This window comes from Diaphorina citri, unplaced genomic scaffold (assembly GCF_000475195.1).
Source record: "Diaphorina citri unplaced genomic scaffold, Diaci psyllid genome assembly version 1.1 scaffold696, whole genome shotgun sequence".
NCBI lineage: Eukaryota > Metazoa > Arthropoda > Insecta > Hemiptera > Psyllidae > Diaphorina > Diaphorina citri.
Genome location: NW_007378129.1, coordinates 41,807 through 61,960, shown reverse-complemented (window position 1 = coordinate 61,960; position 20,154 = coordinate 41,807). Strand labels below are relative to the sequence as shown.

The window sequence follows — 20,154 nt, the reverse complement described above, 5'->3', positions numbered from 1 at the left end:
CTCAGTGTTTTTCTTCTCTCCTTTCATTTTCATTCCATTTTATCCTTCCCTTATGTTTAAAATTATTCTATGAAAGCTTTTGGATTCATCTTCTACTCTACATAGTTGAAAAGCATTCCGTTTCTTGATACTGTGTAAGTTTCTTCAAATATTGTGTTTCAACGGTCATGTAGTGTTTTGAACCCCTCGTCAAATGTTTCTCCGTCTTCATTAGAATTAGGATTGTTGACAATGTCCATGAGTTTCGCTCGGGAAGATTTCTTTGTATCCTTGGTAGTTTGGATAGGTTCTCTTTTATCTTAACCCTAACACCGACTTGTTTCCACTTGGATTAACTTATTTCCCATTAACCCGCCAATGTCTGGAAGACTTAATGTTTACCAGACATAAGCCACTGTATAGTACCTAGCATTGAAGTTATCTATTCTATTTTTCAGACTGTCAGCGTTGTACAGGAAGTCCTATTACATTTATCTTCCTTTCTTATTAGTCTATTCGAGCAACTGCTATAAATCTGACTCCTCCCTTATTATACAGTTTTACATGGTCTTGGAAAAAGTTTTACAGCTTCCTCGACAATTTTCTCATGTTTCCCGAGTCTCTTTTTACTGATTCTTACATTTTTCCATTATACCTTTCCCTCCAACGTTTTCAAATGTCTCGATTTTGAAAGTAGTTCTCATTGGGATTCGTTATTCCAAGCTCATATCTCCTTGTTACATCATGCTCATGTTGGTAAAGTCCTATTACATTTATCTTCCTTTCTTATTAGTCTATTCGAGCAACTGCTATAAATCTGACTCCTCCCTTATTATACAGTTTTACAATTTACATGGTTTTGGAAAAAGTTTTACAGCTTCCTCGACAATTTTCTCATGTTTCCCGAGTCTCTTTTTACTGATTCTTACATTTTCCCATTATACCTTTCCCTCCAACGTTTTCAAATGTCTCGATTTTGAAAGTAGTTCTCATTGGGATTCGTTATTCCAAGCTCATATCTCCTTGTTACATCATGCTCATGTTGGTACTAATGAGATTTTGGGGGTTAAGCCGGTTAACACCTCTTCTTGTTCCATTGTGTCCCTTAAACTGCCCACAACACTTGTCATTTCCTCCACAACGTTGTCATTTTAATTAAACATGTTGGGAGGGGGGACTAGGGTGCGTTAAAATGTACACAGCAACTCATTATTGCTACACAGAACATGAGGAGATAATACGAGAGGCAGAGGTGGTGAAGCTTTTCTGTTGCTTTTATCTTTGCTAAACATTTAGTTCTCAAGCACGTTACACAGACTGAGTTTGGGACTTGGGTCTCTTTGCCATCTGTTTACACTTGCGTTGTCTAACGATTTCTCAATCATATCTTCTTTACAAGGTATGTACCTACCTTAATAGGCTAAACTTTACCTGAAGCCTGTTTACTTTTAAATCTTCTAATAGTCATGAATTTCATTTAACTATTTTCATGCAATGTCTCGCCATCATGATTCATTAATTCTGTGTTCCATTTGAACGGCTTGCTCTTGGAACATGGTGTGTAGGGGTGCCGGCAAGACACCTGTTGAGATGAAGGATGAGTAGGACAAGCGCTCAGCGCACGGTTATGTCGTAGGCAGAACAGTCAAGTCTACTACGGAAGCTTTCTTGTCAAAATTGTCTGAGCGCAGCTTTTCAAACTTGTTACAATACTCGGCAGGGAGTCTTCTGCCTTAACATCTCTCTGAACTTGGCTTGGAATAAAAAGAACGAAAGTTTGACGAAATTTTTAAGCCTCGCACAAAACTTGCGCAAAGTTGTGCTCCTTCTGCCGCTATGAGGGGTATCTCTTTGTTTAAAAGTTGACTTTAGGTCCTTCAGACTCTGAAATCTTGAAATTTGGAGAAGGATATCACACAGAGAGCATATGTAAGGAACAACTGCGTAGGTAACAAGGTGTTCTCATCAATTTAGTGTCCCATGCAAAGCTTCTCCTACTACAAACTGAAGAAGCACGGGATGAACTTCGATGTTCCCGGCATGTGTGGCAATCTTCTAGGATTATTGCTATCTAGTGTCCTTTCAGTACTTTGCTTGGGTGTCACCCATCTAGTTTATCTAATTCCATCAGGCGCAGTGCTCCCAAAGGCCAAAATTTCAACGTCGATTTCGGTGTTTCATCAAAGCGTATATTTGAAATTTGGATCCTAATACATACATACGAGTACTTCAACTCAGATCTCGAGCAAGAAGGTTTATTGGTTTATTCTTTCAACTTGTCAGATTATATTAGACGTATCTGCTGAATTCAGGCGTGGATATTTGCAAGCCTGATGCAAGGATCAGGGTTGGTTCCACAAGAGAGAAGGTGATTACAGCCCATTTTCGAAATACCTTGGACTCTTTCATCATTTACCAGCTTACCGAGTGCTTTGCTCAAGATAACCAAGGAGCAGCGACCACAGGTCTTCAGCTCAGAAAAACAAATGAACCAGCTAGACCTAGATTCTGCGAAGGATAAAACAGTGACCTAGTTTTCTCACTAACTCTCACTTTATCCCTTCCATTTTCTATTCAGATGAGCGATATACAAATAAACGATGTGCAAGTTTCGCAGAAGCATTAGAAAAAGCACAGCAGAAGCTCGAGCAGCAAGATAAGATGCTTCTAGCGGATGTTACGACGGAAAATCATATCCGTACTGTGTGGTGGGAGAAGTTATGTTGTAGTTTACAACACTTGTGCAGAACTGTAGGGTGTAAAGTGAAATATGCAACTATAGGGTGTGCAAAATTGAGGGGGATTGAGGACCGTGCAGCCACGGAGGATTGAGACCATAGCCAGCAGTTGCCCCGTTCAAATGTCCGAGAGGGCAATTTTTCCCCCGTCTCTCGCTGGGTACGTATATATTTTGCTGCAGTCCTAACTAGAAAATCCTATAAACTTTTAACAAACCTGAACTTTTGTGTCGAAAGTTATTCTCCTCCCTGTTCCCTCCTGCTGCTGAATCCTAATTACTTTTGTTACTGACACTTCTGTACCTTTGAAGCAGAAAATGAGAAAAAATAGACGGCAAACAAAGAGAAGTAGTATGGAGAGAGTGAAGAAAGGAATTAAATGGGGGAAAAAATGGTATGCAAAACTTCAGCCTTTACACAGTGTTCTCTGATCCGTGTGAAAAAGTTGTGGCTTTAGGGAGCCTAGATACTGCATCCACTTGCCTTTGTAGTAGTTGTGCCAATCAACTTGCCTAGTTTACCCCAACAAACTTGGCAAATTAGAATCATGTATTATAGTTACAGCTCTTATGCATACCTGTGTGTTTTGCAGAAAGGTGAAATATTTTCTCCTATGATTCAGTAACAAAGAGAGATGATGTTAGAATTCTGGTACATACTACATAATCGTATATGGCTATAATTCATCAATATTCTTAGTAGTATACGCTTATGTGGATCTCGCACATTACATACATATTAGATGCAAATATAACATTTTTTCGTACCATTCCAACTTCATATTCTCTTTTTGCAGAAAGGTGAAATATTTTCTCCTATGATTCAGTAACAAAGAGAGATGATGTTAGAATTCTGGTACATACTACATAATCGTATTAACATTTTTTCGTACCATTCTAACTTCATATTCTCCCTTATCAACTTATCACTGTTTGCATGACGTCCTTTGTCCTATTAGTCAACTTCACCAACATACAAAATGTTAATAGTCAACTTCACCAACATATGAATAGAGAAGAGATATTATGGTTGCTTCTTCCTCTCTTTTTTATTCACTACCTACCTACTTACATTTTTTGTTCTTTTTATGAAACCTTCAAAGCTTTCGAAGAATAAAAAACAGAAAAATGGCGCTTGAAAAACAAACAAAAGAGAGTGGGGACAGAAAAATCTTTGTCACACGTTTTTAAATATTAAAAAAAAAACCTTTTAAACTAGAAAATATTTTCCTTAATGAAATTACTGAAAAAAGCAAGCAGAAAAAGCTGTTAAAATGGCTCCATTAAGCTCTGAACTTTTACCCTACCCATTAGTTTTATGGCACATATCCCTAACCTTGAAAACACTTCGTGAAGAACAAAGTGCCCGGAAAATTTGAGATGACGTTTTTCCAAAAGGCCCATCTCTGATGCTGTAGTTAAACGAAAGATTACCCCCAATCCCCATTCATGATTGATGCCCATTGTGTAACGAAAGTAGGTAGCTAACTGCAATTTTTCTTGTTGAATGTCTTCCATATCGTTCAGAGCGTTCAATCATGTATTGTAAGCAGTAAATAACAACATTTGAATTTAACTGGAATATATTATCAAATTGATAGATTCTGACGTATTATCAAGGAAAATTTGAGATGACGTTTTTCCAAAAGGCCCATCTCTGATGCTGTAGTTAAACGAAAGATTACCCCCAATCCCCATTCATGATTGGTGCCCATTGTGTAACGAAAGTAGGTAGCTAACTGCAATTTTTCTTGTTGAATGTCTTTCATATCGTTCAGAGCGTTCAATCATGTATTGTAAGCAGTAAATAACAACATTTGAATTTAACTGGAACGATCTGTATATCTGTACTGTAGTAGGGGTGCAATGGCTGCATAATTTATACATTGTGTGAAAAGAAATTCATCATTCTTCCTTCCTTCCTCGTTGTTTTTTTTTATTTATTTATTTTTTTTTTCTGTATTATACCCAGTGGTGACTTCAATTATTTACCTCTCTTTCTCCCTCCCTCCTTCCCTCGATCTTTTTTCTTCCTCCCTTTGCCCTTCAATTTTCAAGGTTAAGGTCTTGCGCCGCGCGCCGGCAGACCGTCTCGTCTGACAGACCTAGGTTCTAAGCTTTTTCCGCCACACACGTTCAGACCGTCTGACAGACCTCTGTCAGACGTTCTGAGCGTAGTGGCCGGCATTACGACTATCAAATCGCATTCCACTTTGCTACCTATACCGTATTGAACTTCTTGAATCTCGATGGATCCGAGTTGGTAGGCAAGCCCTCAACAGAAGTTCACACAATTTGGCTTCTAAGTAGGTCGACAGCCATTTTCTGTAAAAATAAAATAAATAATATAAAAATAGCCTTTACTAAGGATTTCTTTTTCCATTTTCTGTAGTGTTTCTTATTTCAAAATGGTCCCTCTTTTCACAGACCTCTTCATTTGTAGTAATAGTATGTTGGATGACTGTGTTTTCTTTGTTTTGATTGTATAGTTCCTTTCTTTACTGTTGTAGGAAAGAAAAACAAAGTAAGGTATGACTATGCATAGGAACAAGGAGTATTATATTGCCTTGTTTGGTCATACTCTGTTTGCACTCCCTCCTCCTTCTCCTCCGCCTCCTCCTCTTTCTCTTCCTTCTCCTTCCTCTCTTCCATGCACCTACCCCACCAACATTATACTTGACTTGTTTTTGTTCCATTCTCATTTCATTACCTATCCCTATTTATTTATTTTTTTCTCTCTCTCGGACTTCAATTTACTCTCCTTTCTGCGGATATTTGCTTTCTCTACCTTTCCCTCTCTTTCTTTCACATTATGGCACGAGATTTTATTTTCACATGAACTCCTAACGATTTTTCTTCTTCCTTTTTTCAAATAAAAAATTAACTTTTTTTTTCCTTTTCCGTATTCTACTAGTCTCGCACCTCTTGAGTGTTAGCTGGACAAAAGAGTTAGATCAGTCCTAAACCTAAAATCTAAACTTAAAGATTAGACTGCAGAACCATTGCATTTACCTCTGGTTCTACAAACAGTATAAATGAAAGATGTCTCATGTTAACTTTATTTTGATCAGTTTCTAGGTCTCTCTCAACGTTGACGGACTTGCCTTCATGCAGACATCTCATGACAGAATAAATAGTCCCAGGAGTTACTCACATATCAATTACCAAGTGAAGGAATTGATAGATATAAAAAAAGAAAAGAACAATCTACAGAGAATGAACATAGAAAAAGAGAAAGACAAGAATGAAAGAGGAAATAAGAATGGATAGAAAAGTGAAGGTCAATTATAGAACTTCTCTGAAGAGGTGTCGAAGCAGAAAATAAAGAACTTTAGGAAAAAACTTGCAGTTTTCTGAACTTTTCCGTACTTAGTTTTAATGGAAAAAGTTGGCGATTTTTATTATTATTATGCATTCTTAGTTTCAAAATTTAAAACTGTTCTCAATTTTTTTCTCAAAAAATATAAAAATAAGTTTAATTATGAAATTAAATGGTGCAAATGTATTCTACAGAGCGGCAGCGGGCTGCTTTATTAGTTTTGAAAATAAAATGCTATAAAATTAAATTTTGGAAACTATGGTTTTATAAACCCACGCTGTTCTAGTAGATTACAAAAAAAGGAGAGTGTTGTTAGTTTAAAATATCATTAAACTTTGTCCAAAGTTGCTGGAAAGAGGAAGTATACAGATAACAGACAGATTTGAGAATTTGACAAGTTCTGGCACGTTACTAGGTAACTAATGAATCAGGAACAAAACGTTCGTCCAAAGAACTTTAGGAAAAAACTTGCAGTTTTCTGAACTTTTCCGTACTTAGTTTTAATGGAAAAAGTTGGCGATTTTTATTATTATTATTATTATTATGCATTCTTAGTTTCAAAATTTAAAACTGTTCTCAATTTTTTTCTCAAAAAATATAAAAATAAGTTTAATTATGAAAATAAATGGTGCAAATGTATTCTACAGAGCGGCAGCGGGCTGCTTTATTAGTTTTGAAAATGAAATGCTATAAAATTAAATTTTGGAAACTATGGTTTTATAAACCCACGCTGTTCTAGTAGATTACAAAAAAATGAGAGTGTTGTTAGTTTAAAATATCATTAAACTTTGTCCAAAGTTGCTGGAAAGGGGAAGTATACAGATAACAGACAGATTTGAGAATTTGACAAGTTCTGGCACGTTACTAGGTAACTAATGAATCAGGGACAAAACGTTCGTCTTTAAGGAGTAAAGTTTCCAGCAAGTTATTATTAATTGTTGGAATTTATTGTTCGAGTAAAACTATGCTCCCATTGCAATAAATAATGCTTCCACAGTAAATACCATGATGGATAGAGTCGGTTTGTCATTATGGACAGCATCAGGATTCCAGGCCCGTTATTTGGTACAGCTGCCTCATAAGGGGGCACCTGTGTACACTGCATAGTAACATAATAGATGGTTGGAAACAAGGGATTGTATATTATTTTTCCAACAAGTTCTGTATAAGACTTGTGTGTCTTATCAGCTTAATTATTATTATCCATCTCTAGTGGGCGATTGAAAGGAACACACCTACCTACTGGTTTTCCCATTATACTATTTCAAGAAGTTTTGTAGATAATTAGATGATATTGATAAAAATGATAGTAGGGTACCGAATAAAAATATATCTTACTATTTCTGTATTTTTCCCACCACTATGAACACAAAAAAGCTTTGCTGGAATTAATTGTCCTTCTGACTCAACATTAAATTTCTGCCAGTGCTGGTATTCGAAACGCAGTTTCCCGGTTTCAAATCTCATGCCTTAACCATCCGCTTTACTAGAAACACGTCTTAAAATGACCCTGTATAAAAACCTCGCCAAGTTTTCCTTATTTTCCTAATTGCTCTTTCTCTTCCAACTTGCTACTCGCTATGTACTTATCGTCCAAGTACATCATAACTTGGGGAAACTTCGCGCTCAACTATCATTGTTTAATAGTACATACCTACAGATCAGACTACAAAAGCTGCCTTGAAAGAAGTCCACGTACTCGAAAATGCTTCGATATAAATAAGGACGGAAAACGGAATAGCTGAATAAAGCACATGAAGAAGCTTTCAGGATAAAGACGGCATCGCGTGAAATAAAGCTGGATAATCGAAATTTAAACTAACTTTACGCTTAGTGTAATTGATAAAGATAACATTTTAATGACGAGAGATAACGCTGATAGAATATAACAAACACCGGAGAATCTCAAGTCACATTATGGCACGAGATTTTATTTTCACATGAACTCCTAACGATTTTTCTTCTTCCTTTTTTCAAATAAAAAATTAACTTTTTTTTTCCTTTTCCGTATTCTACTAGTCTCGCACCTCTTGAGTGTTAGCTGGACAAAAGAGTTAGATCAGTCCTAAACCTAAAATCTAAACTTAAAGATTAGACTGCAGAACCATTGCATTTACCTCTGGTTCTACAAACAGTATAAATGAAAGATGTCTCATGTTAACTTTATTTTGATCAGTTTCTAGGTCTCTCTCAACGTTGACGGACTTGCCTTCATGCAGACATCTCATGACAGAATAAATAGTCCCAGGAGTTACTCACATATCAATTACCAAGTGAAGGAATTGATAGATATAAAAAAAGAAAAGAACAATCTACAGAGAATGAACATAGAAAAAGAGAAAGACAAGAATGAAAGAGGAAATAAGAATGGATAGAAAAGTGAAGGTCAATTATAGAACTTCTCTGAAGAGGTGTCGAAGCAGAAAATAAAGAACTTTAGGAAAAAACTTGCAGTTTTCTGAACTTTTCCGTACTTAGTTTTAATGGAAAAAGTTGGCGATTTTTATTATTATTATTATTATTATGCATTCTTAGTTTCAAAATTTAAAACTGTTCTCAATTTTTTTCTCAAAAAATATAAAAATAAGTTTAATTATGAAAATAAATGGTGCAAATGTATTCTACAGAGCGGCAGCGGGCTGCTTTATTAGTTTTGAAAATGAAATGCTATAAAATTAAATTTTGGAAACTATGGTTTTATAAACCCACGCTGTTCTAGTAGATTACAAAAAAATGAGAGTGTTGTTAGTTTAAAATATCATTAAACTTTGTCCAAAGTTGCTGGAAAGGGGAAGTATACAGATAACAGACAGATTTGAGAATTTGACAAGTTCTGGCACGTTACTAGGTAACTAATGAATCAGGGACAAAACGTTCGTCTTTAAGGAGTAAAGTTTCCAGCAAGTTATTATTAATTGTTGGAATTTATTGTTCGAGTAAAACTATGCTCCCATTGCAATAAATAATGCTTCCACAGTAAATACCATGATGGATAGAGTCGGTTTGTCATTATGGACAGCATCAGGATTCCAGGCCCGTTATTTGGTACAGCTGCCTCATAAGGGGGCACCTGTGTACACTGCATAGTAACATAATAGATGGTTGGAAACAAGGGATTGTATATTATTTTTCCAACAAGTTCTGTATAAGACTTGTGTGTCTTATCAGCTTAATTATTATTATCCATCTCTAGTGGGCGATTGAAAGGAACACACCTACCTACTGGTTTTCCCATTATACTATTTCAAGAAGTTTTGTAGATAATTAGATGATATTGATAAAAATGATAGTAGGGTACCGAATAAAAATATATCTTACTATTTCTGTATTTTTCCCACCACTATGAACACAAAAAAGCTTTGCTGGAATTAATTGTCCTTCTGACTCAACATTAAATTTCTGCCAGTGCTGGTATTCGAAACGCAGTTTCCCGGTTTCAAATCTCATGCCTTAACCATCCGCTTTACTAGAAACACGTCTTAAAATGACCCTGTATAAAAACCTCGCCAAGTTTTCCTTATTTTCCTAATTGCTCTTTCTCTTCCAACTTGCTACTCGCTATGTACTTATCGTCCAAGTACATCATAACTTGGGGAAACTTCGCGCTCAACTATCATTGTTTATCACCCTCTAATGATAATGTTTATACTCTGATTCATCCCTATACAGAGAATTACAGTGTTGCCCCGTTTCAGAAAAAAAGGGGAGGGGCTGAGGGCAACGTTGCGTGGTATGGCTCACTATGATGAAATACTGGTGGTTTAGTGAACATTAGGGGGCCCAAAAAGAGGGTTCCTACATCCTCCTTTTCAAAAGGGATCCTACTTTTTTGTGTGCCGGGTTTTGGCATTTCAATATCCAAGAAGTTATTTCCAGATTTCACACGTCTATCAATTTCTTTCCTGGCGTATCATTACTCAGCCGTCAAAACTCACAACTCGGTTTCAATTTGCTTCTTCTTGGAAGAGATTTTGTAAAAAGCGGTATGTGTTCCGGAAAGTTGTTTATTTTTTAGAAAGCTCAAAACAAGGGGAAATCGAAAAAAAAAACTAATAATATTAAATGAAGAGAGAGTATGTTTGGTTGGAAGGCAAACAATTAAATATAATATCATTTACTCGGCTTTTACTGGGGAGAAATAAGCACTCGAAATTTCGCAAATGCCTTCGTTAAAACTTTTTACATGAAAAATTAAACACAAACAACAATGGCTGACTGACATTTAAACTTTTTGTGTGTGGAAAAAAAAAGAACTTTGAGAAAAAAAGAGCTTAATTTGTCAAGGCAGTTTTCATGTTCGGGTGCTTTTCGTACCTAGATATAGCTTTGATACGCCTTCATATTTTCACCATTAGGGTTGGTTACTTCGCTTCATGACAACTTTTGATCTAGTGACATGCTTTTCAGCAAATTCTGATAGGGTACTCGTGTTCCTGTCCAGTTTTTGACTTAACTTTTCACGTCACTGGCAAATGAAAGGGAAAAGGCAGAAAAGTGTGTGTGAGAGAGAGAAGAGAGGTTCCTCTGTCCTTTTATCCTTTCTCTCTCTCTCTCTCTCTCTCTCTCTCTCTCTTTCTTTCTCTCTTTGTTTTGTTCTATAACATCTTTTTGAGTAATAATAATTAATTCATTATTCACATATTTGTTTTACCATTCATGAGAGCGTATTTCCCCGCTTCTGAATGTTTCCAAATAAGTAGCGTCAAGTATCATTAGAACAGATGGTAAAATTTACTATTCAAGACGAGTGTTTCTGAAAAGTATACAGGTTATTATTATTTCTTTTTACCATTTCCTCACAGCTCATACATCTTCCAGATTAGTTGCATCAAACGACATAACCTAATCGAATCCCTGTTTCTCTTTAATGCTTCATGCTAAAGACTCCATTAGATATATTCAAAGAGATCATAAGAGATGTATTCAACAGGACCGTAATTACAGTTTCAATGGATTGGAAAGAAGGTCGAACGAGTGGGAAGTGGGATTCATATTCCTGTGTGTTCCATTCAGAGCACAACTTGGGGTATGGTATGGATTTAAGTTGAATCTGAGAGAGATTCATTTTTCGAAAGCCATAAAAAAGATACACAAAAGGGTCGTAACGGGCGTTCAACTTCAAGGTCGTTTCGGGAACGGTCTGGGTCAGGAGTATGCCGAGGAATCGTAACGGGCGTTCAACTTCAAGGTCGTTTCGGGAACGGTCTGGGTCAGGAGTATGCCGAGGAAATTGTGGTGGACTTTTGGAGGCCCGGCTTCACCAAGTGGAGACGGTGGAAAGGCCGAAATGGGAAAGAGGTAAGTTTTCAAGGTGTGCATACATAATCGACGACCGTCGACTATGTTTAGACCCACCTTTACAAGGTTATGCGGTCTTCAGAACCTTATTCTTAATTGAAATGATGTCGTAGTTTACAAACTACAAGGGATTTAACAATGGGAGTTTTTGTTGTACAATCCTAATCCTAATCATCCCAAGTTTGCTTTGAAAGTACAACGCCACCTCTTTCAGGATTTCAGGAATTAGGCACAAGAAGGTTCATCAATAGGATATTTTCTATTACCATTGCAGCCTTGTTATCAATATATTATAATCCTTTCTACGTAGGTGTAGGTACACGAAATGTTGAACATACCCTTAGAATAAGGATAATTGTTGGAATTTATTGTTCGAGTAAAACTATGCTCCCATTGCAATAAATAATGCTTCCACAGTAAATACCATGATGGATAGAGTCAGTTTGTCATTATGGACAGCATCAGGATTCCAGGCCCGTTATTTGGTACAGCTGCCTCATTAGGGGACACCTGTGTACACTGCAGACTGCACAGTAACATAACAGATGGTTAGAAACAAGGGATTGTATATTTTTCCAACAAGTTCTGTATTATTTTCCACACAAGTCTTATCAGCTTAATTATTATTATCCATCTCTAGTGGGCGATTGAAAGGAACACACCTACCTACTGGTTTTCCCATTATACTATTTCAAGAAGTTTTGTAGATAATTACCTAGATGATATTGATAAAAATGGTAGTAGGGTACCGAATAAAAATATATCTTACTATTTCTGTATTTTTCCCACCACTATGAACACAAAAAAAAACCTTTGCGGAATTAATTGTCCTCCTGACTCAACTTTTCTACCAGTGCTGGTATTTGAACCGCAGCTCCCCGGTTTTAAATCTCATGCCTTAACCATCCGCTTTACTAGAAAAACGTCTTAAAACGACCCTGTATAAAAACCTCGCCAAGTTTTCCTTATTTTCCTAATTGCTCTTTCTCTTCCAACTTGCTACTCGCTATGTACTTATCGTCCAAGTACATCATAACTTGGGGAAACTTCGCGCTCAACTATCATTGTTTATCACCCTCTAATGATAATGTTTATACTCTGATTCATCCCTATACAGAGAATTACAGTGTTGCCCCGTTTCAGAAAAAAGGGGAGGGGCTGAGGGCAACGTTGCATGGTATGGCTCACTATGATGAAATACTGGTGGTTTAGTGAACATTAGGGGTCCCAAAAAGAGGGTTCCTACATCCTCCTTTTCGAAAGGGATCCTACTTTTTTGTGTGTCGGGTTTTGGCATTTCAATATCCAAGAAGCTATTTCCAGATTTCACACGCCTATCAATTTCTTTCCTGGCGTATCATTACTCAGCCGTCAAAACTCACAACTCGGTTTCAATTTGCTTCTTCTTGGGAGAGATTTTGTAAAAAGCGGTATGTGTTCCGGAAAGTTGTTTATTTTTTAGAAAGCTCAAAACAAGGGGAAATCGAAAAAAAAATACTAATAATATTAAATGAAGAGAGTATGTTTGGTTGGAAGGCAAACAATTAAATATAATATCATTTACTCGGCTTTTTACATTTACTGGGGAGAAAGAAGCACTCGAGGTTGGAAGGCAAACAATTAAATATAATATCATTTACTCGGCTTTTACTGGGGAGAAATAAGCACTCGAAATTTCGCAAATGCCTTCGTTAAAACTTTTTACATGAAAAATTAAACACAAACAACAATGGCTGACTGACATTTAAACTTTTTGTGTGTGGAAAAAAAAAAGAACTTTGAGAAAAAAAGAGCTTAATTTTGTCAAGGCAGTTTTCATGTTCGGGTGCTTTTCGTACCTAGATAATATAGCTTTGATACGCCTTCATATTTTCACCATTAGGGTTGGTTACTTCGCTTATGACAACTTTTGATCTAGTGACATGCTTTTCAGCAAATTCTGATAGGGTACTCGTGTTCCTGTCTAGTTTTTGACTTAACTTTTCACGTCACTGGCAAATGAAAGGGAAAAGGCAGAAAAGTGTGTGTGTGAGAGAGAAGAGAGGTTCCTCTGTCCTTTTATCCTTTCTCTCTCTCTCTCTTTCTCTCTCTCTCTCTCTCTCTCTCCCCATTGAAACACAAAAAATGAAACGGTATTTTTATTTATTATTTATTTACCTACCTTAGAAAAAAATGGCTGGGGATTAATGTACAGTGTTTGTTTTTGACATATTCATGACTGAGAAGAATGATGGGGTCTATATATTTATATCCAGACTGGTTTCATTTTATACGGTTATCTACCTCGGGGCTCTTACCTTACCCCAGTCAACCAATGTCCCACTATGAAGTATGAATCTGAAGATTGCTCACCCATTCCCCATCCCTTCAATTCACCCACCTTACCTCATCCATCCATCCCCACTGTCTCAATTTCTACAGTGAAAGCGGGAAGCATAGTATAGTCTGCTTAGTAACTTAGAATACAGCTGGGACAGTACGTGAGCTCACATGATTTGAAAGTAAGGCCGAAATAAAAGTAAGGCTCACACAAGAAGAATGATGGGGTCTATATATTTATATCCAGACTGGTTTCATTTTATACGGTTATCTACCTCGGGGCTCTTACCTTACCCCAGTCACCCAATGTCCCACTATGAAGTATGAACCTGAAGATTGCTCCTCCATCCCCCATCCCTTCAATTCACCCACCTTACCTCATCCATCCACCCCCAATGTTCCAATTTCTACCGTGAAAGTGGGAAGCATAGTATAGTCTGCTTAGTAACTTAGAATACAGCTGGGACAGTACGTGAGCTCACGTGATTTGAAAGTAAGGCCGAAATAAAGTGGTGCAATATTAAAATGTTGATATAAAGGGACTACACGCGACAGTCTAAATAAAGCACTAATATCTATCTAATATTTAGGAGGGCCGAGGGGCCCCGGGCATCCCCTCGAGTTTCATTTTTCGATTTTTCCCCTTTACTGTAGGACAAACTCCAAAAATTTGGAACAAATCAGTATTAATGAGACTTAGGCCACGGAACTTGCTAATAATGTACATACATAGGTACACCGAAAAAATAATGTAAAAAACTCCTCATCTTGTATCTTTTCCGACCACCCTGTATCTTTGGTAAGGTCTCGGATGGGCTATCCCTGTCCTGTTGAGTTTGACTTTTGCTCTCGTGGGTAGCCCCCCATCGTCGGCAGAGCTGATTTTTCCCTGTTTCTCAGCCATGGGTTCCATTAAAAAAAAAAAAAAAAATGTTGATATAAAGAGACTGCATGTCCTAATGCGACAGTCTAAATAAAGCACTATATCTATCTAATTTTTAGGAGGGCCGAGGGGCCCGGCATCCCCTTGAACTTCATTTCTCTTGCTAATAATGTACATATGTAGGTACACCGAGAAAATAATGTAAAAAATGCCTACCATCTTGTATATTTTCCGACCACCCTGTATCTTTGGTAAGGTCTCGGATGGGCTATCCCTGTCCTGTTGAGTTTGGAGAAAAGAAATACTTAACTGGATTTAAGTCCTATACAAAGGCTATTAAAAGATTAAGTCATTTTGGGCTTATTCCGTATAGGAAGAAACAAATAGAGTTTGATGGAGTGAACCAAGGAATAGCATAGAGAATGAGGAGATAGAGAAAATGGGGGGGGGAGAAAGAAAGAGAAAGACATGATAGAGAATGGGGAATAGGGGTGAGAGATAATTGGAGGGAGGGGGGAAGAGAGTAAAAGAGGGATACAAAATAAGCCGGATCTATCTCTAGTGGGAGTGAGAAAGAAAATGATAGAGGGTGTAGGAAGACAGTCCCTGGAAAAGGGGAGAGAAATTCTCACAAACATACGTTTTCTCTCTCTCCCTCCCCCTCCCTCCCTAGGACCTATAGTCCCCCAACAGAGGTGAATGGAGGGACTACTTGAATCTGCAAAATAAAGAAATGTATGGAGTACCTAAGATTAAGTCATTTTGGGCTTATTCCGTATAGGAAGAAACAAATAGAGTTTGATGGAGTGAACCAAGGAATAGCATAGAGAATGAGGAAATAGAGAAAATGGGGGGGGAGAAAGAAAGAGAAAGACATGATAGAGAATGGGGAATAGGGGTGAGAGATAATTGGAGGGAGGGGGAAGAGAGTAAGAGAGGGGTATGAAATAAGCCGGATCTATCTCTAGTGGGAGTGAGAAAGAGAAAATGAAGGAGAGGGTGTAGGAAGAAAGGGGAGAGAAAGTCTCACAAACATACGTTTTCTCTCTCTCTCTCTCTCTCTCTCTCTCTCTCTCTCTCTCTCTCTCTCTCTCTCCCTCTCTCTCTCTCTCCCTCCCTCCCTAGGACTTATAGTTCCCTAACAGTGAAGAATGGGGGGACTACTTGAATGGAGAAAATAAAGAAAGGTATGGAGTACCTGAAGAAAAGTATTGTTCGGAAAGCAAAGTGCTGTTTGGTCACATCAAAGCTTCCTCTCAGAACGTGTCAGGGGAGGCACCAATAATTGACGGTAATACTTCTCTTGCTTCAGCATTCAGCACTGTCAGTAATTTGTTTCGGTTCCATAATGCAGCAAAGTATTGATGGTACCATAATACAGCAGAGTATTGATGCTGACCGACTCCTGACTGGCTGCATTTACGTACCAAATGTATACATAGCTACCAGAAGTACACTACGTACATAGCTGTAACATTAAACTCATACGAAGTATGTAGATCCTGTGTCTTTATACCGTAAATATGAAAATATGTACATGTAGGTACTGTACCAGGGGTGGTCATAACGTGGCTCGCGAGACGATCTTGTGCGGCTCTCTAATGACAATTCATACTTGTTGAAAAATTTCTGTGAAGATCAGAGAATTTCCATGAGGCTGAATTCTGAAGATTGTAGACCAAAATTTTCAAAAATTTCGCCTGCATCGTGGCTCGCCCCGAACCGGCTTGATTCCGGCTCCCGAAGATAAGGTTAGTGACCACCCCTGCTATATCTTTATACCGTAAATATGTGTATGTAGGTACTAAACATTTATTGGTAAATAACTCTCTAATGACAATTCATACTTGTTGAAAAATTTCTGTGAAGATCAGAGAATTTCCATGAGGCTGAATTCTGAAGATTGTAGACCAAATTTTTCAAAAATTTCGCCTGCATCGTGGCTCGCCCCGAATCGGCTTGATTGCGGCTCCCGAAGATAAGGTTAGTGGCCACCCCTGCTATATCTTTATACCGTAAATATGTGAATGTAGGTACTAAACATTTATAGGTAAATAACACTAAACTAAACTTGGGGGTAAATAACTCTGAACTTGTATCCAAATGGAAACATGCATGTAAATGGAGTAGATGCAGCTATGAAATAGTTGCATCATTTACTGTGGAAAGTTATCTGCCAATACCTACATAAGGTTGAACATATGTACTGCACCTACACATATTTACCTAAATACCCTTAACCTCTATATCCTTTTCCTAGTGTAGGTACCTACATATTTTATTTGCTCAACCAATCGCTTCATTTTTCAAATGTTTCCAATACATACCTTCATAATTATGTAGGTATCTAATCCACCTTTATACTTTTGGTCGAGTGACCCTTATATTGGAATTATTAGTGGTTTTATATTGGAATTACCAAACTCAGTGGTATAGATTTACTGTGGAAAGTTATCTGCCAATACCTACATAAGGTTGAACATATGTACTGCACCTACACATATTTACCTAAATACCCTTAACCCCTATATCCTGTTCCTAGTGTAGGTACCTACATATCTACCTACATATTTTATTTGCTCAACCAATCGCTTCATTTTTCAAATGTTTCCAATACATACCTTCATAATTATGTAGGTATCTAATCCACCTTTATACTTTTGGTCGAGTGACCCTTATATTGGAATTATTAGTGGTTTTATATTGGAATTACCAAACTCAGTGGTATAGTGGTTAGCACGCTGGACTCTGGATCTGGAGTTTGGTGGTTCCAGTCCAAGTTCAGTCATAACGTTTAGCTTGGTGTATGTAGCGGGGAACGACATTTTGTGACAAGCATTTGACAATGCTCAACACAATTAAAATTCCTTTTTAGTGGTTTGTTCTACACTTAACATGAAAAGAAAGCTAGAAAGACAAATATGTCTGTCTACAATGTCTACATTGAGAAAGCAATGGAGAGAACGATAGCACTTTGCTTAATTAATTGCCGACTATGTACCTACTTGCTATATACCTATCTAATTTTTCACTTGTAAATTTTTCCATGTTCAAAAATTTTCATCAAACTCTCTTTCTCTCCTTTTTTTTATTTTCTTTTCTGTTTCTACTTTCTGCTTGTTCATAAATATCTTCCTTGTCATTTATTACATTTTCCTCCTCCTCCTCCTCCTCCTCCTTTCTCTTCATCGTCCCCGTGTTCTATTCTTCAATCTTCATAATAACAAATTTTCTTGTTTTTTAGCTGGAAAAGTTCACTTTCTTCTAGGAGCAGATGAAGAGCAAAATCGTATAAAAAGAAAACTTTTAGAACAAGAGGAGGAAGAGCTGAAGTCAAAACAATCATATTGGTTTTTGTTACCACAAGTTTTCAGTCCCCTTCCCATCTCTCACTCCCCTAGACCTTCTTCCATCCCCAACTGCTTGTTCATAAATATCTTCCTTGTCATTTATTACATTTTCCTCCTCCTCCTCCTCCTCCTCCTTTCTCTTCATCGTCCCCGTGTTCTATTCTTCAATCTTCATAATAACAAATTTTCTTGTTTTTTAGCTGGAAAAGTTCACTTTCTTCTAGGAGCAGATGAAGAGCAAAATCGTATAAAAAGAAAACTTTTAGAACAAGAGGAGGAAGAGCTGAAGTCAAAACAATCATATTGGTTTTTGTTACCACAAGTTTTCAGTCCCCTTCCCATCTCTCACTCCCCTAGACCTTCTTCCATCCCCAAACATAAATGTCTAATAAATAATAACACAAGAAAACAATGTTTTTAAAATTAATGAAAAAACAAAACTTGTTCCTTCTCTCCCACGTCAGCTTTATCCCTCCCTTCCTTTCTCTTCTGGATTTTCCAGAAAGTCATGAAATTTAATAAGTCGGAAGACGAAATATGGAGCAAAACTCCTGGCTGTTTGGTGGGAGAAGGAGGGAAAGAATTCAAAAGTTGCTCTCGACTTTGGAGAAAAGTTGAACAATTTTTACTGGAATATTGTGTATCGTTTCTCTTCTGGATTTTCCAGAAAGTCATGAAATTTAATAAGTCGGAAGACGAAATATGGAGCAAAACTCCTGGCTGTTTGGTGGGAGAGGGAGGGAAAAAATTCAAAAGTTGCTCTCGACTTTGGAGAAAAGTTGAACAATTTTTGCTGGAATATTGTGTATCGGAAGGTTGACAACCAGCAGACGCTCTCAGCGCTGCAGGGGCTGGGAATGATGAAGAGTTCAATGATTTTTCAGAGTGGATGTGATTTCTGTTGTTCTTTTTTCCGAGGGGGTGAAAAGTCCCGTTAACATGTCAATTTAGTTGGAAATGACGAGTAATGCTGTGGAGTTTTGACTTGATAGAAAGCAGCGTGTTTGATGGTGAAATTATTATTATTATTATTAAGAAAAAGGTACTTGCTAATATTATTATTTTTATTACTAGGTAGGTAGGTACCTATCTGGTTTTCTCTTCTATAATAGGAAAACGGAAAACGATAATTAGGATCCTCTTTCTCTCTCTCTTCCTCCTTCCTCTTTATCTTGCTCTCCCTCCCTTTCAGGTGTTTAATATTGTTTGCCTCCCTCTCATTTTATCTCTTTTCAATCTTTTCCTTCTAATCGTATTCAAATTACACCATCTCTCTCTAATTAAATGTTGTGTCATTAACTTCTCTCTCTCTCTCTTCCTCCCTTTCTCTCAATCTCTCTACCTCCCTTTCTCTCAATCTCTCTACCACTGCCAATCTGTACTCAAATATGCGTTCTCTCTACCCTGCTTATTTTGTTTCCCTCTCTCTCCCTCCCTTTTCCCCTCCCCCTCTTTCTCCCTCTCTCTTCTCCTCCCCACCTCCTCTTTCTCTCTCCCTGTCTCATTGAAAATTCTCCTCTAGAGCCTTTCTGTATTTTTGTATCAATTAGGTATGAAAAGAGCGAGTGAAAGAGAACTACAGAGTGACTTTGCCAGAGAGAGAGAGAGAGAGAGAGAGATAGCTTTGAACTGCTGATGAGGTACAGGGCAGGAGGGGAGGAGAGGGAGGGGGCAATTAGGGATTTTATTACAATTCCAAAGAAAAAGATACCTCGAGTCTTTCAGTGACGGATTTCAGGGACAATTTTAACTTGGTCCTTATAACTTACCTAACCAATACATACTACCTAACGAATGAGAAAAATATTAGCTACTTACCTATACCTAGTATGATGAAGAGTTCAATGATTTTTCAGAGTGGATGTGATTTCTGTTGTTCTTTTTTCCGAGGGGGTGAAAAGTCCCGTTAACATGTCAGACATGACGAGCTGTGCTGTGAAGTTTTGACTTGATAGAAAGCAGCGTGTTTGATGGGTCGGCTTTCCGCAAGAATGGAAAGAAGAATAATATCACTATTAAAGGGAGGAGAGGAAGAAAATGAAAAGAATTGACGATAAGGAATAGAAGAAAAAGGGAGGAAAATACATAGAAGAATAAATAAAATAAGAGAAAGGGAAGAAGTGGGAGAAGGAATAGAATGAAGTAAAGATGCAGAAGGCGAGAAGGAAAAGAAGAAAGAGTATAGAATAACAAGGAGAAGGTTGGGAAGATGTGGATGAAAATACATAGAAGAATAAATAAAATAAGAGAAAGGGAAGAAGTGGGAGAA

At 37.4% G+C, this 20,154-nt stretch overlaps 1 protein-coding gene across 1 annotated transcript in view; it reads left to right on the top strand.

The window, feature by feature from the left end:
• The window catches only part of LOC103511288 (discoidin domain-containing receptor 2-like), a 63,882-nt gene that overhangs the window by 12,304 nt on the left and 31,424 nt on the right, over positions 1-20,154 (top strand). Inside the window, exon 3 of the mRNA XM_026825097.1 lies at positions 2,558-2,677. Within this exon, the coding sequence (XP_026680898.1) occupies positions 2,558-2,677 (120 nt within the window). The remainder of the gene's footprint in view (positions 1-2,557; positions 2,678-20,154) is intronic.